At 39.8% G+C, this 20,351-nt stretch overlaps 1 protein-coding gene across 2 annotated transcripts in view; it reads left to right on the top strand.

Moving 5' to 3' along the window:
• Nucleotides 1-20,081, top strand: part of tmcc3 (transmembrane and coiled-coil domain family 3) — a 52,062-nt gene extending 31,981 nt beyond the window's left edge. For both annotated transcript variants that reach the window (XM_042511571.1, XM_042511572.1), the window contains exons 2-5: nt 13,471-13,635; nt 14,846-15,627; nt 16,831-16,966; nt 18,224-20,081. In XM_042511571.1, coding sequence (XP_042367505.1) covers nt 13,471-13,635; nt 14,846-15,627; nt 16,831-16,966; nt 18,224-18,526 — 1,386 coding nt within the window. In that variant the 3' untranslated portion in view covers nt 18,527-20,081. The remainder of the gene's footprint in view (nt 1-13,470; nt 13,636-14,845; nt 15,628-16,830; nt 16,967-18,223) is intronic.
• Nucleotides 20,082-20,351: the final 270 nt, after the last annotated feature.

Genomic DNA, 20,351 nt, shown 5'->3' with positions numbered 1-20,351 from the left:
TTTAACTCGACATCCATTCAGACCGCTGTCTTTCTCGCTGCAGTGTGATTTATTGATTCTCTGTATTACATAGTTTTTCTCTGGTGTAGTTAAAAGAGCAAATCACCTCAGGCTGCTCATCACTGAAGAGTGCTGCTCTTTTCTTTCTGACAGTGTACTCCAAAAAAGCTCCACAAAAAGTTTATTTATTCTTCTACTGCAGAGAGAAAGCACTTAAAGGAGAAGTTCACCCCAAAATTAAAAATACATACTTTTCCTCTTATTGCTTTATATCAATCTAGATTTTTTTTGAGTTTTTGAAATATTAGCTATAAAGATGTCTGCCTTCTAGTGTCATCTAGTTCCATTATCCCGAGAGAGACTGTCCCTCACATCAACCCCATTTTAAATAATAATCGTCTCTCCAAATATAGCAGCTTATCATTAAATATCATCGCATCATTCACTCAGGGACATTAGTTTTATTAGTACAAACATAAGAAGAGATTACTGAAAAGATTGGCACACGCTGTGTTCAACATCGTGCGCCGCTCAGTCTGATTTCCAAAGCAAATCATGCGAACTGTTCTGCTCGGATAATAGTTTCAACTTGATGCATAAAAATGGTGTTATGAAAGGCTTTTGTGGACTCTTATCCTTCTCGCTCTGCAGCAGAGGACTGCTGGAGAGTGGAGACGAGCAGCAGCGTCCTCTTTGCATCACGAGGCTCTGGAGTTTGTGCAAAATGCTGTTTGGTTTTTAGAAAGACGAAAAACGATACAAAAAGCTTGTTTCTTTGAGTGACTATAGTTTTGCAGATCTTCATTCTGAGCATTTAACCCTCGAAGAACATGCTGTTTAGCTCATGTAACACAACAACTGGCTAAATTCATTACAGAAAATCGTCTTACTCAAATTGCTCTGCTGCGTAAGTCTACACCAGCTTTATTTCCTCGGGGAACGTCTTAGTCGATCACAGTTTAAGTTTGCACTGAGAGAAGAGGGGAATACATGAGAGGATGAGAGAAGGATATCTGTCAGTCTCTCATCCCTCCATTTCCTTCCCTTTGTCAAGTCTTTTAAACCTTGATAGACGTCACTTTTTTTGGGCTGCATTCAGATGCCTTTTACAAGTAGTTAAACTTTTGAACCCTGAGCAAATCCATTTCTTTCAAATATATTTTAAAAAAAAAGGTGACAAACAACTTGACAAGAGATGTCCCGCAAGAAATTATTACATTCAGAAAATTAAAAAAAAAATCCAGAACTATGTTTAAAACTATCATAACTATGTATTTCAAATTATTTTTATAGATTTTTTATAATATGTAAGCCTTTTTATTCCAGGTTATGTCCTATTTGGGTGAGTTTTTATTTATTTATTTATACAAATTATCATATAATTTTTCTGTTTTCTTGCCAATTCTGAGACATTTCCTCTTAAGTTGCTCATTGCTTCCTTCCTTCTTTTTAAGAAATCAAGCCAATTTTTCCAGGTTTTAAAGACTTAATGAGGCTTATGCTGAGAAACTAAAGAGCTACTTCTGCTATAAATTAGGTTTCTTTTCTTATCTCATAGCACACATGTTGCACACAGAAGGGTTTTGCAAAGAACTGCAAATCTTATGTGATGCTTCAGCTTTTGATGCTCACTCTCCAACATTTCTGTTACCTTTTTGAAATGTAGCAAAACTCTTGTGATAGTTTACCAATGAGGCACGAAGGAGAAGATTGATTAAATGTCCGTCAAATTAAATTGTTTATAAAACTAGACAGCCTAAATGTCGATGTCAGCTGCTTTCAAATTAAAAGTTCTCTGAGTAACAGAATCATTTCTTCATTGATTATTCTGACAGTTATCTATGCAGAAGTCATTGAAAATATTTCTGGCCACTACTTATTACCACTGCTCCCACTACTGTTATTTTTTCGGGGACTTATTTTGCTTTTTATTTTCTGTCATATACAAGATGTTACAGTGTCATATATTTATATTAAACATGACCAAAGTTTCAAATAATGAGGTAAAATCATGCAAAAGTAATCTCTCTGCATACTTTTCCTACTTGCATGCTATTTTTTAGTTTTTCATTTTTTTAATCATTCAAATGTTGTTGCGTGGTTAACACACATTTTTCTGTGGAGTGACAAACACATTTATTTTTGCTTCACGTGGACGTGAAAGAATGCAAATCTGGTGGAAAACTTAAGTAGAGGTATGAACCTGAAAATGAGCACAATAGTTCCTCTTGAAAATGCTGGTGCCTGCACTCAGAAATCAGCTGCACTGGTGCTAATACTGAATGCTTTTATAAACAGCGGTCCATCGGTGATTAATGCAGCTGTCAGGTGTATAGATTCTCAGCACAGAAGCAGTGTTGACAATTTGACACATGAGTGCTGTTGAATGAAATGAAGTGGCTGTAGAAGCAGGATCAAACCTGAAAGCGAAAGCCGTAATGACTTGAAGTGCTGCGCTGATTGGAGTTACAGTGTCACCAAATAACAAGGCCATTGAACGCCGTGTCAGAGCAATTTGTAAATAATTATAGTCAATCAAAAGTGATGAGGGATCCATTAAACGAGGAAGCTGGTTGCAGACTGCAACGTGGTCTGACATTACCTGTGCATGGCATACTTAGCCTCTGAATGATGTGGACACATCGTGTTCAGACAGACACGAGTTTGGTGTGTGTGTGTGTCTGTGTGTGTCTGTGTGTGTCTGTGTGTGTCTGTGTGTCTGTGTGTCTGTGTGTGTCTGTGTGTGTGTGTAGAGAAACAGCTTGTTAAGACTTGAAATCGGTTTTCAGTCAGAGCAGTGACCCAGCACTCAGACATGTGCTATTTACTTCCCTTCAGCCTCACCTTGGGTTTGGCCTCAGTGCAGGTGTGTGTGTGTGTCTGTGTGTCTGTCTGTGTGTCTGTCTGTGTGTGTGTGTGTCTGACGGTGTGTGGATCTCTGTGTTTTGCTCTGACTCTCACCTGCTTGTATGTTCATGTATAGAGCATTTATGGAAATCAGTAATTGCTCCGTGTGAAACCAATGTTTATGATGGTTACGCCTTTCTTTCAGCAATATAATCCTCAAAAATAAACAACTCTTTTAGGATTATTTTAGCCTAAATACAGTCGCCAGAAATAAAAAAAGTTATGTTAAATTAAATACACTATGGTCGCATGACGACGCTCTGTAGCCTCGTTTAGCCACCTGTTAGCAACTGCCTTTTTTAAGACACATGAAAGCTTCAAATTCAGGAGTGAGGTATTACTGACATATTTCCGCTTGTGTTTATTAGAGATCTTATTTCAATCATTAGATTTTTAATTTACATTTCACTTTATTGTCAGAAATAATTCTGATATCTGTCTTGCCTCCCAGGATGTCAGCTGTTTCACATAAATACACATAAATACAAAACATTTAACCAAATAACAAAATTCATACAAAAAATGCTACAAATCACAAAAGACATCACGAAAAGTGGATGCAGTGCAACATGTTACTCATTACCTGTTACATTCAGTTTTCAACTCAGATACACTGAAGCTACTCTGAAGCCAGACTCTGATTTAATGGTTTGACAGACTCAAGAACAAAAAATTCCTCAGCCTGTTCAGTCGAGCCCGCGGGACTCAAGAATCTCCCGTGTGATGGCAAAAGCTGATGTTCTTCAAATAATGTGTGAGAGGGATCAGAAGTAATACGACAAGCCAGAGAAAACATTCTTCCGAATTTAAGAACTCCTTTATACATACAACGATAAAAAATATGATAATTAATTTAACACTAAATAAGTAAAATAGCAAGAATAATGAAAGGATTGATAAAATTCCACTATGCACATTTAAGTTTACACAAATCTGCTTATAAATAAACACATATATGTATACATTCACATTAAATGTACACATTTATTGTGAGAAGGCAATGGGCAAGAACGGATTCAATAGGAGAAACTGATTTTGCAAGTCTGACTTCATCAGGCAGGTCTTTACAGGCGCCTTACAGCTGGCCGGGCATTATGGGTGAAATTAGTGTCAAGATTACAGCTGAAACCAGCAGGCGGTTTTAGGACTCAACCTGCCAACCCTCCCTATTCCCCTAGACCTTGACCTATATCTGATGAATTATTGAGAATTATTACATTTTGATATTTCTGTTTCAGCCGGCGCAGCATTTCTATCACTGGTTTATTGACCACAAAACTCACAAACCGACCACGTGTTAAAATCATCTCACTTGATGCTACAATTGTTTCACCTTTATTGGATAATACAGATATATAAATGAAAGAGAGAGGCGACGAGATGCAGCAAAAAGTTGCAGATCAGACTTTAATTCGGCTCGCAGGGGCATACCGATTTCACACCGTGGTGTGAAAATTGAAGGTTATCATATTGTGTACATTTACTCATTTACTGTATAGAAAAAAAGCATCTGGATTAGCAACAATGAACAACAAAAGAAGATTTTTTTTAAAAAGAGCGGGAAAAAAAAACTCAAAGAAATGTATTAATACAAATGAAAATTGAAAAAAAAGGAAAAAAGTGATTAAAAATTGTAATAATACTAAACATGATTTAAATATGTAATTATATAATTACTTAAATATGATATAAATTTAAAAAATACTTTAATGTCAAGTCTTAACAATCTGTGTGCCCTCTGTCATTAAACCCCAAGTCGGATAAGTAAAGATTTACGTTAAAAAAAATCTTTATGGAAAAGCGGGTTTCTTTGTCCGCCCGTCTGAGGTTTCTTGAGTGTGTTGTAATACTGTGCCCTCGTTGTAGTGCTGAACATTGCCTAAACTGTACGTGTTGCATCTCTGGAGCCCATCTCCCATTTTTCCGTCTGTTCTGAGCCTGTTTTGCTCTCCATTTATTCTCTCGGGTAATTGTCTGTTGAATCTGTGGAGCCCCGTGGGGAGGTGGTGTGCCAGTCTGCCAGCTCCTCTTCCCCACAGGAGGCTCCTCTTCCCTGGCTGCAGAGTCACGGCTGATCCCCCTCCAGTCTGATTCGCATGAACCAAATGTCTCATTTGACCTCAGACTGTCCTCTTTTTTTTATCATAGGTGAGCCGAAACTCTGTCTCTGTACGTGATTTGAATAATGGTTTGAGAAAATGGGAACGGTTGAATGAACACACCCAGAGGATATCCTGTCACCAAAGACAGTTCTGTTTTTTAATTTTAGTATTCTCTTTCTTGGCACAAACAATTTAACTATTGGACAGCAGTTAATCAAATATTCATTATGTGTGTGTCTTCTGATTGCAGACTTAATTATACTCTTTAATTATTAAATATCACTTTTATTTAAGTAAACAGGGAGATAAAGAAAATATGAGCCCTTATGTCACAGCAGTGGTGATGCAGAAGTTAAGAAAACAATTAAGATAATGTGAAAATTATACGACAGAGTGTTTCGGAGCCCACAGAGAGCGCGTGGTAATCTTAATGACGAATAGCTCCGGTAGAGACCAACTATGTGTCTGTTTCATTTATTATTCATGCAGCACAACCAAAATGCCCTGTTTCTTTTTAGCACTCCAGAGTTGATTTGCGCCTCACAGGTTGAATTGATTTTAATTCAATTTCAGGTGCAGTGGTTTGTGTGAGCTGCGTCCTATTCTGTGGCAGCATGATGCATTAGGTTTGGTGCGCGAGCTTTTCTCCTGCAGGAAGTACAGTCATGAATTTCCATGGATTCTCATCTGTGTTATTCTCAGGTCTGTTTGAACGGAGTGGCCTTGGCAAACCGAACGGGATGGATTAAACCTTTCAAAACTTCAGTTTCTAAATTGCCTCCGAGCACAACTCCATATTTGTGCAAAAGGCTGTTGTATCAGGGCTCGAAATACCATGTGCAAATGAAAAATAGCGCATGTGATATTGGAGTTGTGCATGTAATGTATTAGCTCTACATGCACCGGTGCCCATAACTCGAGGAAAATAACATCAATTCAGAAAATATATTATACAGAGCTGCTAAATCTCATGCACTGACCAGATTGATGCACTTTTCACACACTCTCACACCACACATCCGCTTTCTCACAGATTGAAAACCACATTTTTCCACCTTTTTTATCTGACATTTTTTGTCAAAAACTGAGTTATTCATTTTATTGTCCTGCTCTCGTCCACTAAAATTATATCCAGTTGGCCATCTACCATACCTCTGATTCCACGACAACGTGTTAACAACTCGTCAACAATATGTGAAGTGTTTTTTTTTTACTTGCATTGTTGGACTTTTTATCTAGAAAATGAAAAGGTTCACATCACATTTGCTGCTTTGAATAAAACTTTGAAAAACACTATGAAGCTCCGTAACTCAAAATCACGCAGAACACTGATAAAACTTGATAATTTTAAGGTAGTGATTTACAACGTGCTTGAAAAACGGACACTGACAGACGAGAGAGCAGCACAGCACGAAAACAGCACCGTGTAAAACTCTGTTAAGTGAATCACTACTTGGATTTTGATACACGTCTGTTTGTGTTGTTATGCTACCGGTACTTATGCTGAATTCACTTAGAATCAGGTAGACGGCGAATAAAACAAATAATCTGACGGATGGCAAACAAAACATGCATGGAGATATGTTAGGTATTGTGCAAAAATAATAATAAAAAAAAAAGATTTAATAAGATTTGATAAAAAAAAAAAATGATGCTGTTTTGTGTAAAAATAATGAAAAAATATTTAAAAAATCAATTAACAAGATTTCAAAATTGCTAAAGAAAGGCAACCCGGGTTCCTTAAACGTTGGGCGTGATCCGCGTACACAGTGACATCACCTCCTGAGTCCATTGTTTAAAAGGTGATGGCTATATTTTATTTTTAAACCCCAAGTGCAGCCTCCCAGAGCCATCAGTATCTATATGTGTGAACTATAGCATGTTTTATTCACTGTTTTGTCCTAATGTACTATAGTGCATCGGGGTTGTTGCCATGGTTACTTGCAGCTGTGTCATAGATACGAGCTAGATGCCAGCTTTCTATATCATCAATATATTATTTTGGCGATGCGGGCCATCAGCATCATCCGTGTTTGAGGCAGCTACGTGCCATGTCACCGTGGTCAGACAGCTTCCTGTTATTGGCTTAAGAGGCCGAGTTTTAAACATCTCCTCCTCTAAATCTCTTGATCTCCCAATCCCATTATTTCCCCCCCAGCACTCAAACACACACACCAGTTTAATTCAGCCAGTGCTAATCTGGTGTGCTGGTGCAGACGGCGTGGCTCCACGCTGGTTTAGAGCCGACTAATAGATGATTAATGTGCGTTAATCTCTGTGTTTTTAAACACTCGTTTGTCACAGAAAAGACCAACACAGAATACGCTAAATACGTCATTTCATTAGCTTTCATGTGTTCTGCTTTATATCCATCCTTTCTCTGATACACACAAAGAACATTCAGTGTGTCTGTTTACTGAATGGATTTGGTTTAGTGTGTATATATACTGTGCACATTGATCACTGTCACTTTAACTGTGGCAGTGTTAGTTAAAGGCTAATTTTCAACTGTTGCTCTTGGCTTGATGTTAAATCAGCTATTAAAAAACAATTTTCTTCAGTTTCTGTTGGGTTTGGAGGGTATTACTAGACTCAGACTTTAGACTCGGATCAACTTTATTGTCATTCAGATTATGAGATATGTGACGTATCTGTACGAAATACAGATATCTCACCAGAAAATGACTTGGACGTTAGTCACCTGTAAGAATATTACTTAAATAAAAGCCTTTAAGAATCGGATATTTACTGCACTTAAGAATCAAAGGTGATTTCAGGATATTTAATGTACTTAAGTATTACAAGTAAAAAGTAAATTCTGTTAACAAAAAGCAAAAAGTCAGAATTTTGAGAATCATTTTTATTTATTTGTAATGTACACCATCTTAAAAATGGAGCGCTTGAATAAAAACAAGATCTTTTTTACAACGTTAAGGATTCCCTCCTCCTTCCCTATTTTGTAACAATTAACTAAAATACTAAAGGAAAAGGCAGTAAAAGTGAAGTTTGACAAGAAAAAAAAACTCAAGCAAAGTACAGATACTCCCAAAAGGTCCTGTACTGTAATGAAGTATTATTACTTTGTTACGTTAAACCACTGGCAGTGCAGTAAAGTAAAGAGCGGCAAAATTAATCTTTGTTCTGAGTTCCTCAGAAATGGAAAAAAAGTGCCATGCCACCGTAGACTTGATTATATTTCATATTAGTGCTGCAACTAATGATTATTTTTTGTCATTATTGCTAAATCTGCTGATCTGCTACCATCATGTGCAACCAAGAAAAGCAACAAATCCTCACAATTGAAAAGCTGGAATCACAAATATCTGACTTTTTTTTGCCTAAAATGTTTGCAGCTATATTCCATAAAGCCACATTACCATATGATCTATCCCTGTAGGCTACCATAAGTTATCTACGCACATATATGTGAGAGTATGACGTCCTGTCAGCTCAGGTGAGATGGTGCTAGCTTCATGTGACAGTGATAAATAACATCCATGCACAGTCATCATCTTATTTAGCACTCAGGGAATTTTAAATGTCCTTTAAACATCCTCGACTTGATGGATTAGTGTTGTTTTGGGTCGATGTGTTCATTTGTTGCTGGCGGACGGCTGCTGATTGGTTTTTGATAAAATAGTTGAGTGTCACTTTTTGGCAAAAAGACCCTGATGAGCTAAAGGGGAGGATTGCGTTGATTATGAGGAACGGCGTTACTGTCTACCTCTGGCTCATGTTAGTGGAAAATAAATTGATGGATCGGTGGCAGAGTTTAAGGGCTTCTGACTCTCGGCTGGGAGCAACAAAAGAAAGGTTTCCCTTGGCAATTTCATGTGTGTTTGTCCGAGGCCGTCGTCTCCCAATGGCAAGGTCCCCACTCCCAGCTCCATCAATGAGCCGGCGTAGTGGGAGTTGGAGTAGCACTTGCTGGCCAATTCTCTCTTTTCACATGCAGAACGGTACACACCGCGAGCATCCTCTTCAGTCTCTAATCTTAGATTTTGGATATGGAAAAACAATGCAAATCACACGCCAACGCACACTTCTATCTGTCCCATCTTTTTCCCTTAAGGGTTTTTGGTTGAAGTTCTGCCTTCGAGTGATCATTATTTCCATTATCAGTATAATCTAGAGACTATTTTTAGCCGCACCGGCAGCGAGGCTGTGAGAATGATGAGCTCAGTCAGTCCATCACTTTTCCAGACGGTAATGTCTCAACATCTACATAATGGATTAGCATAAAATGTTGTACAGACATTCATGGTTCCCAAACTAGGAAGTGACTTTAGTGGTCCTCTGACTTTTCTTTAGCACAGCAGGTCAACATTTTTGGGTTTGAGATCAACCATTTGATGGATTGCCATGAAATTTGGCACACAAACTCAAGTTCCCTTCAGGATGAGTTATAATTACTTTGGTGACGTTTTATCTTGCATCACTATCAGGGCGACTTTGTAATTTATAATTTGATTTATGACCAAATACCTGCAACACTAATCACTTTCCTGCCTCAGCTGCACTTTGTGGTCAGTGCTTATTCCAGGAAATCTTCACCCACAGAATCACATTTATATATCAGCGACTCAGCTCATGTCATGTTGATTTCATGAGGTAAACTGCTTTTCTTGCATGCCTAAATGGCAAATGAAGAACCTAAAAATAGAAAAAGTCATAGAGGTCTCAGTTTAAAAAACATAAAAGCTTATCAAAATATCTGTTTACCAGGGCTGTACCCAAATGAGAAATACAGTAGTCAAATCATATTTGGCTGTTCGGTTTGAAAAATAATGGATTCCTTTTTTTGTTTTCTATCCAGAGTTTAAAGTTTGAATTGGCTTTGCGAGACATGTCACACGACGTTCACAGCGTACAGTAAACAAGCTAACGACGGGTCATAAATGTGCTACAAGGTGCTTTTTGCTGACACTAGATAAAAAACAAAAGCAAGATTGTGTCGTAAGTTGCTGTGAGCTGCAGAAGAAAGAAGATAATTTTATCTCAGACTTACAGTGCGGTCGCTGTCCCATCCTCCCCCCACACCGGAAACACAGGTAGTGTCAAAAAAACTTGTTGCACATTTGTTGCACATCTGTTGTCAGCGCCGTTTGCTTGTTTACTTTGCTTCATATGAAAAAACAAAACAAATCAAATGTGCATTTTTAACAGCTGAGTACAGCCCTAATAATTACCTTACAACCGTCTGAAACACAAAAAGGCAACAAATTCAGACATTAGAGAGGCAGGGACTAACAAGTTGTGCATGATTAAATGATTACCAAAGCTGTTTTCCATTAATTTTCTGTGGATGAACAGATGTATGAATCCACTAAGCCTTTCAGAAATATGCAATAGTTTATCTGTTTGTGTGGTTGTTTGTGGAAGGCTAATTGTTCCTCAACAGAATTAAAAAGCAGTAGAGCATGTGAGATTTTTGCATATATATTTTAAGATAGATGTTTTTTTATGCAACAAAGCTTCCAGAGCAGATTTAAACCCAGAAGCTGCAGATTTTATTTAAATTAACCAGCTTAGCCACCAGGACATTACATCTGATTTTTCAGCTTTTTCACTTTAAGGCTGTCTGCGGCGACAAATCAAATTTCGAACATATTTGCAGGAAGTTTTATGGGCAGCAGTTCCCTCCAAGGAAATCGATCGCAGCAAATGTTTCATTTTAAAGACATTCTGCCCTCGCACCCGACCATTTTTCATTTTTTGGAGGCAAGTTGAATCGCCTAGTTTCAGAGGTATCCAAATGTTTCCTTCATATTTCCCTGTGGACGAACGCCTGGGTGTTTGGTGTTAGTGTGTTTTGGCTGTGCGTCCACCCATCTGTATAATAATCTAAATGGCCTCAGCGCAGATCAGGGTCATAGGACGAGCTGTGACCTAATATCTGCTCTGTAAAGCAAACACGTGTGCCCTAAGAGACATACGGTGCCTCTGTGTGTTCACATGTTGATCATTTCCAGCTCCCACACCCTCAGACCCACTTTCCAATGGATGTCCAATACGTGTGCGGACTGCTGAGTGCGAGGCTCCGCCAGCCAGCTGCGTGTTCATACACTCGAATCTCCTGCATCTGGCTGATTTATGAGCGCGCTGTTTGTATGTGAGAGGCAGGACAGGAAGAAAGGGCAAAAATGTTTGTTTTGTGCAAATGAAAGCGTGATCTGCTCACAGATGTTAAAGTTTGAAGTCTGTGCTGCAGTAAAAAGATGATGCACTGTATGTTTGCGTGACACACTCACAGTGTGATTGAGCGTTAATCATCCGGCTGCAACTGATTGACTTCACCAACTTTAATTATTAAATCATCCGTTGATTATTTTTCTGATTAACCTTTTACCACCCGCGGTTCCAGCTGCAGGACACGAGCACCAGCTCTATGAAAAGTCACATGACCAATTGTTTTGTGAGTTTTAGTGATGTAAAGGAGTAGAGGAGGTTCTTAATGAAGTTATTGACTGATTTAGCATTTCAGTCCTTTAACATGGACTCATGATGAACAGTTTAATTTTTTTCACATTTTATCACTTTGTGAAAGATATATATCTTTTATTTAACCACATAAAAGTCTAATTTAGACCTAAAATCAAGAACAGCCTGATAAATAGGGCGGCAGAAACATCGCTAAAACAATAAACACAAGCAAAAAAAATAACTGTCACACATTACAAAGAGCAAGCACAAACAAATCTTACATTTGTGAGGCAACAAACAGCAAATGTTTCTGTATTTTTGACTTAGCGCTGATTTCATGAGTGTTTTATTTACAGCTCAGGTTTGTTCTGGCTGCGTTTCTGGCCCGTCTGGTCGGACCGATGGACGTGTTACGTGTGATGTTCTGAGGGTGTCGGCCATCTGCACTCAGGAGTAGCAAGAAGCGCATCATGATTCAGAACAAAGGATTTACATGAATGGCTTTTTATGTGGAGGGAAAAAAAGAGGCTAAGTTAGTAACTGGACTGTAAGTCAGTGCTGACTCTGCAGGATGCGTCACAGAGCCACAGGACACAATTAAAGTGTCATGAATTCTGTTCGTCTGTAAGAAAAAGGATAAAAGAAAAAAGCAAAAAAAAAGGTCTTCGGGGTATGTCAGCAGTTTGCTCGTGCGTGTGTGTGTGTTTTAGAGCTTGGTCCGTCTGTGTGCGCTTTGCTGCCGTGGCAACAAGAGTTACCACATACTAATATTTTAGGTTAGCCTTACATAATGGTCTGCTTTTGTCAATACAGAGAGTGGATTTTCAGTACAAGAGGCACCGGAGGCTGTTCGGAGCCTCGGGCTCCTCACTGCTCCACTAACTGACCGCCGCGCAGTCTTCAGACAGATTTACTGTCTCATCAGCTGCCTTTTTCCCTCCAGTCCAAACACACGAACCCTCCCAGTACTGTCTCCATCCTGTTGTTTTTCTTTTTTAGCTCCTGTCTTTCTTGCAATGAAGAGATTTCTCTACAAGGCCACAGAAACACCCCTTGTGTCTTTTATTAATGGCACAAGATTACTCAGCAGGTTTTTGGTACATTAGTTTAGCCCGAAAGCCTGCACACACTGCAGCGTCTGACGTCAGTATATGTTGGCTTTTTTGTGCCTCCTTGATTTTTTACTATCGATGAGCTTTCATTTTCTCTCTGAAGATGTAAATGAGCCATTATACAATTCTGTAAATACTTGTCTCAACTTGTTCATTTTCTATTCTGTTGTTCTATTTTAGATTTAGTCTTCAGACAAAAATGCTCATTAGTTATAGTCATGTTTTAGTCATTTTCATCCCTCATAGTTTTAGTTTATTAAAATTCATCACATTTTCATTAACTTTTAGCCATAAGTTTTAGTGAAAATGTTATTGCTCTTTAAACCACCGGTAATTCAGTTAGGCTCATAGAGATATTGGAAATTGTCAAGGTGACAGGATGTCTTAAGTTTGACCACTTTTTTCAACAACTACATATAATTTCTGCACATTTACAAACTTCTATTTCTTGAGCAGAGTTTTGACAGGTTTAACGGAGAATTTACAAGCTCACACTAGCTGATCATTATTTGATATCTCCAAGATTTCAAACTTTGAGACCATAAACAATGAATTTTGAGATAAACACTAACTACTAACAAGGGCATAGCCATAGCATCATGTGATCTATAAAAGCGAAAACACCACCTCATGGGAGCGTAAAACTTTTTCAGTTCACAACTTGTGCTAACTGCTGACGCTGCTCCAGTGTCCTGCAGGCGAGGGAAGACATCCTGGTGCCGCTAAATCTCGTCTTAAAAACGAAACAAATCATGCAATATGTAAAAGTTTTCATCATCAAATATGTATTTTTAGTTCATCAACTTTTCCATGGAAAAAAGGTCTGTGATGAACCAAACAAGACATTTGAAAGGAAAATGCACGTCACTATTTTTTGATGATCGTTAGTTGCAGTCCGAACATCACGCCTCTTCTTTCTGTTGTAGGCGGAGCGAAGCGCTTGTGATGTCCTCAGCATCCCGGTGCCCATCCGTCGCGGCGGCTCAGAGTCCAACCTGGACGTGGTGGACAGCGTCGGGGATGACGGAGTGGGCCTGGATTTCACCAAGGGAGCGCTGGGTATCGACAGCCTGCAGCAGAAGATCCTCAAGGTCAGAGGAAGCGTTTAACCGCCTCCTGCGTGGTCTGTTTGAGTTTGACTTGCAGAGTGGTGGGAGACACGTGGGCTGAACACACATCACAAAGACTGAATGAAATACCTCCTGAGCTCAGTTTGGTGGTTTGTAGAGAATCAAAAAAATAATTTAATATTGAGCTAATTAGATTTCAGTTATGAGACTACAGACACCAATCAGAACAACTGTTAAATTATTGGAAAATAACAAGATTTCATCCCACCGTCTGATTCTTTTTCATTAAAATCCTCTCAGTTTTCATCAGTAAAAAAGTTTTCCAGAGTGGATTTCTTTTCCCCATATCACCACTACTCATCAGCGCAATTTAGCTTAATCACTGTCAGTTGATTAAGTGGCTTGTCGTCATTTATAAAGTATTTCAGGGCTGTAATTAAAACCGAATGAAGAGATTCTTAACAAAATAAGGTAATCAAAAACTGCTCCTAGTGAGTAATACATAAAAAGCAATAAATATTTGTTTAGGTACAAGAAGTGGTTGAAGTGCTCAGAAAACCAAAAAATATTAATTGTAAAAAAAAAATAACTGAAGTGTTTAACTCAACTCCAACCTGTTTGCTGCATGTCATCCCCTCGCTGTCACTCTTTCACACTTAACCTGTCCGACCTAATAAAGGCACAAGCCAAAATTTAAAAAGATCAGTGCATCCCTAATTGTTTGTTTTGACCCCAAAACCTCAAATTTATGCATTACAAACACCATTAACATTATTATTGGTGAATGGCAAATAGCCTCGCTAATCCTCTGAACATTCAAAGAGCTTTTACATTACTTGTCACATTCACACACACGTGGCTTAAGTGCCAGCTGCTGCTCCGCTTAAACATTCACACACAGATGGTTCAGCCACCGGGAGCAATTCGGGGTTCAGTAACTGGTCCGAAGATACTTCATGGGGACTGGAGGAGCCAATATGCAGATTGTAGCAGATTACCGTCTGAGCCACAGCTGCCCCTCTTGGAAATGAGTTTTCTGGTATACAAGCAAAAAATTAGGTGTAAATTTACTGTCACTCACCAAAAGTCACTGTATGATTCACCGAAGTCAAACAAGTTTGTGTTGAGGTCATTTCCTTTCTCATAAAACATTTGAAAAGCAGATTTTGTTTTAACATTTTGAATCTAGCGTTTTTAAAATCTGTCTTTCCTCCTTTCTTTTCGCCTTTAGGTGACGGAGCAGATTAAGGTGGAGCAGACGGCTCGGGACCAGAACGTCGCCGAGTACCTGAAGCTGGTGAACAACGCCGACAAGCAGCAGGTTGGACGGATACGGCAGGTGTTTGAAAAGAAGAACCAGAAGTCGGCGCACACAATCGCCCGGCTGCAGAGGAAGCTGGAGCAGTATCACCGCCGCGTGAAGGACAGCGAGACCAACGGGAAGCACAGCCACAAGGACGGCAGCAGCAAGGAGTCCGGGACTCACAGCAAAGAGGGCAGCCTGAAGGACGTCAGCGCCACCGGACGCCACCCGGCGCTGGATAAAGTGAAGACGATCGGGCCCGGGGTGTCGCTCTCACCGCCTTTCTTCTTCAACAAGTCACGGGAGTTCGCCAACCTCATTAGGAACAAGTTCGGCAGCGCAGACAACATCGCCCACCTCAAGAGCTCCATGGAGGCGGGGTCGGGGCTGCAGGTGGATGCCGGGGCGAGAGGGCTGAGCGGGAGCGCCACCACAGTAGCCAAGGCGACAAAGTACCAGAGTGACGACGAGTGCTCCACGGGGACGTCTGCGTCCGCCGATTCAAACGGGAACCCGGCCGGAGGCTCCGGGGCGGGGTCTGGAGGTCCCGGGAGGTCAGACTCCAACGGGCGGCTCGGAGAGGTGCTGGAGATGGTCCGGGAGATCAGGGAGGCTCAGTCGCAGCTGGCCGAGGACATGGAGACTCTGAGCGCACAGTTCAAACGAGATTACAGCTACTTCACTCAGATGATGCAGGAAGAGAGATACAGGTAGGTGCATGAAACGCTGCTTTTATCCTCCATCCACAGTCCGTCAGCACGCCATAAACGTCACTGTCATCAGTAAGGGTCGACGCGTTATCGGCCTGCTCGATTATTGGGGCTGATATTTGATATTTTTCTGATTATCTGCGTTTTATTTTATGATCGCCGTTAAAATTAATTTAAAAAGTGCAGTGGAGGAACTTTTACTTTGTAAAACCTCAGGGAGCTTTTTTTATTTATTCATTTCTTTTATTTAAATTTTCACTTGACTTTATATCAACAGTTGCTGGGAAGTTTCAGTTTTGATTATAAACATTTGCCAAAGGCATTTAAACAAAGCTTTGTGTTGGAGTTTGTTATACTCCAAATGCTAAATATTGACAGAAAGATTTTCTCTTTTTTTTTGTAAATGCATATCAGTTCCAAATATCTGTTAGCGGCCTCATTAACTACTAATAATCAGTATCAGTATCGGTCCTGAAAAACCATTATTGGTCAACCCCTATTAATCAGTATAGTGTAATAAATTATTTTAAATTTCATCCTTTGAAACCAGGAGCGACGTCACTTATCCTCGGCTGCTTTCAGGTGTCTTTCACAAAGATTTAAACCTTTAAACCTGAGCAAATGTTTGATTTAATACTGGATAAAATACTGGATACTTACTCACACATCTGAAAGTCCTTCAAATCAAGCAAAAGAAGAAAGGAAAAATCTCTCTTTGGTTGAGCAACTCATGATTCATGGACACACCAAAACCTTCTCCTGTAGAAGTATGAAGGTTCACAACTATAGTGCTTCATTTTAAGGTCTCAAAAGCCAAAAAAAGGCTATTTCAACACATCAAAACAAAAAATGTTGAGCTGCAGGTGCGTCAATAATCCTCCCCCTGCGGTTACACATTTTGTGTTTGCACGTGTTGAACTCCAAAGAGCTTTGGACAGTTATTATACGCTTTTGTAAACTAAAAATAGATGTCAGAGCTCAACACACACACAAACCTGCAGACTGTTGCTAAGTGAACCAAGGGCAAATGTTTTCAGCGGCTTAGTTGCAGTCGTAGATAAAACTCTGTACTGTTACTCGCCCACACATACATTCAATTATGCATCTCTCCCCCTCTCTCTCTCTCTCTCTCTCTCTCCCCCTCCTTGGCATTTTTAATCTTTGTGTGTGTGTGTGTGTGCGTGTATGCGTGCGGTGTGTCAGGTATGAGCGTTTAGAGGACCAGTTAAATGACCTGACGGAGCTCCACCAGCATGAGACCAGTAATCTGAAGCAGGAACTGGCCAGTATAGAGGAGAAGGTGGCCTACCAGGCCTACGAGAGGGCGAGGGACATTCAGGTAATGTGTGTGTGTGTGTGTGTGTGTGTGTGTGTGTGTGTGTGTGTACATGTAAAACAGGTTATGTAACACACCACTGTTCGTTTTCCCCATAGACCGTGTTGGCGGTGACTTGCAGTTGGAGTTTACGACTTAGATGGGGCATAAAACTGACGTACCTGTCTGTATTAAAAACTTTGATTCCTCGATAAAAGGTCAAAGTTGCAAGTCTGTGTACGTGACTGAGTAATAATCTCAATTTACATTTTGTTAAGAGCCATCCAAGTTAATGTTAACCTCACAGGGCTCAACAGTAACAGAGCTGATTACACTCATTATCACATGCAGCAGATTATGCCTTGACAACAAAGCTCATTTAACATCTTCAGTTGCCAGTCAAAGTTCTTAAGAGGAAAACAAAAAGTTATTTCAAGAAAAAAGCACAAGCAAAAGAGAGAAAAGGATGATAAAAAAATTGGTGAAAACGAGAAAATGCAGAGAAAATTTAAAAAAGGGCCTCAGCATTGTTGTGTTCAGTCAGACACAGAATTACCTGTATTTTTATGTTTAGTAACATTAAGGATATTAAAAGAAAAAATAAATTATCTTCTAATCAGTTGTACAGTTCCCATAATTTTTATTTTACTTTTTATTTATTTGTTTTTATTTGCGCTTTGATGAATGTGCCTTAGACCTTACATTTTCAAGAATAATAACCAGTGTGGGATTATTGCAGATCGAGGAAATTTAAAAAAACCAACTCAAATATCTAAATATCTAAAAATAAATGACTTTAATAAATGAAAATAAGAAAGATGAGTATCAGTCTGTACAGGTGAACCTGCTGTGTGAATGAATCTTGTTTATTCATGAAGTTGTTTTTTTTCTATGAAATACTTTTACTCTCTTGTCATCTATTATCACATACATCATATGTACATGTAATTTTATTCGTCATGGTTTAGGCTGCTGTAAACATTATTTTTTCATAAGAAAACAAAAAGCATGATTGAAAAAAAACAAAGAAAGACAGGTAAGACACACCTGAGCCAACAAGTTGCCTGCAGCTTCTGTCATTAATTTCTAATGTGAAACACGACTCCTGTTCATTTCTAATGCAGCTGATGTCGATTCATATCCAATCCTGCAGTTTCACCGCCCTTTTCCTGATGACTCACTGCTCTCCAGTATTTCCCTGATCTCAACCACATTGTGCACTCGTGTGTGTGTGTGTGTACTTGTGTGTACTTGTGTGTACTTGCGTGTGTGCGCGTGCAGGAGGTCCTGGAGTCGTGCCAGACTCGTGTGTCTAAGCTGGAGCTGCAGCAGCAGCAGCAGCAGACGGTTCAGCTGGAAAACACCGACGCCAAGGTGCTGCTGGGGAAATGCATCAACATCATGCTCGCTATTGTCACCGTCATACTGGTGTGCGTCTCAACGGCGGCCAAGTTCACCGCCCCGCTGCTGCGTAGCCGCCTCCACCTGGCGCTCACCTGCGTGGGCGTGTCTGTGTTGGCGCTGCTGTGGAAGAACTGGGAACATTTACAGTGCGCTTTGGAACGATTGCTCCTCCCGCACTGATGCACGGAGCGCAGACGAGACCGGGAAACGTACCCTGGAGTTTCCGTGAGGTGTCGGGGAGGAGTTTACATGTAGCCTTACAGCAGCCCTAACTCCCCAGAGATTTCGGGCTCTGCGGTGATTCACGGCTCTGTGCTTTGCATGTCTAAATCGGGTCCACACAAAGCCTTTCCCAGAATGCTCCTCCACTGTAATTCCACCACTCAGATGTAAGCTAATATAACTGTGACAGAATCTAAAGGTGCAAACACGTAACATTTGCACAACGCTGACAAAAATGTGCATCACTACAGTCCAAAGTATCAGACCACTAAAAGGTGAATCAGCTGGAGCTGATGGGCCGTATTATTCGGATTGGTCACCTGTTCTCAGAACATTCTGGATCCACAACAGAAAGTCTAAATATAGAGGACATCATCGCTGCATGGAAATACAGCGATTATTTCCTGTCCTTAAAGGGAAGTGTATCTGTGACAGCACCACCTCACTTTGGACGAACACTCACTGGCAGTTTGTGTCCAGTCTTGAAGCTGCAAACACAGGACGCCTCCTCGCACACCAGCCAGCTGTGACGACACAAAGACACACACACCTGAAGGTTGATTTGTACCGCGTGTACCGAACCACTCTGTATTTATGTGACGTTTTCGTTTCTTGTCGGTGTCTCGTTCAAAACGACATTTTTTAAGCCGTTGTTTTAAACTGTGCGTTTGTCTGAGTGTGCGTTCATGTTGTGTACGCCAGCCTGTGTGTTGTTTGTCTTGTTTCACATTTTGCGAAATGTTGGCTGTCTTGCTGAGTTTGGTTAGAAGATTGACGCCACGCTTGTCAAAATATGAAACTGTAGAGATTAGCACAAAGACCGGAAACAAGGCGAAACGGCTACAGTGGCTCTTTTGGAAGATTACAAAATCCACCCGCCAACACCTGTAAAACCCACTAATTAAGAATTTATATGTTATTTTATCTATAAAAGATCAAACGTTAGCGTGTAAATGGCCCCATAGTGTAACCCATAGGATGTATAAAATCTTGGATTTTAATAATAAGTCATGAAATTTTGTTGCGTATTGAAATCGTTACAGTAATCTTCTGTGGATAAACTGTAACATTACGGCATTTTTAAAAATTTCCTGAGCTTCTGATGTAAAATATAGCCCTTATATGAGTCGATGGGTACCATTTTGCTGGCTGAAATAACTATTATGGGCAAAAATAAATATTAAAAATAAAAATAAAATATTAATTATTCAGCTTTAAAGGTTCTCGCAGGTAGATTTTGTTCCTCGGGGTATCTGTTTCCCCTCGTTTCCAGTCTTTGTGCTAACAGCTCGTAATTCGTGTGTCGATCTTCTCATCTTCTTTGCAAGAAAGCTTGAAAGCATATTTCCCAAAATGTCAAACTCCTCCTTTTTAAAGTAAAGTTTTTAAACTGCCTCCTGTCTTGTTGATTTGATGCTTTGGGGTTTTTCATCATGTGAAATCAGTTTGATGTTTTTCAAGTTGCTTCTCAGAGCTATTTGAGTTAAAAAAAAAACAAAACAGTTGAGTTGACGTGTTTAGCATCCAGCATGTAAACTGTGAGGAAGGCCGAGACGATTAGAGGAAAAACTCTATATGTGAGCATGTTTGATTTTATTAAATTGCCATTTTTACGAGGCAAACAGAACAAATTAACTTTTGAGTGAAGCCTTTGATGTGCTGCGTTCATGTCCTGTGGGAATAACAACAGCAGCGTTCCTGACGGTTCAAAGTCCTGACTCGAGGGAATCCTCACCTGTTCAAACTGGTTTTAAGTCACGGAGAAAACCGTGAGTGATTACTT

Source organism: Plectropomus leopardus, chromosome 22 (assembly GCF_008729295.1).
Source record: "Plectropomus leopardus isolate mb chromosome 22, YSFRI_Pleo_2.0, whole genome shotgun sequence".
NCBI lineage: Eukaryota > Metazoa > Chordata > Actinopteri > Perciformes > Serranidae > Plectropomus > Plectropomus leopardus.
The sequence above is the reverse complement of the archived record's forward strand: the minus strand, read 5'-3'. Positions and strand labels throughout refer to the sequence as shown.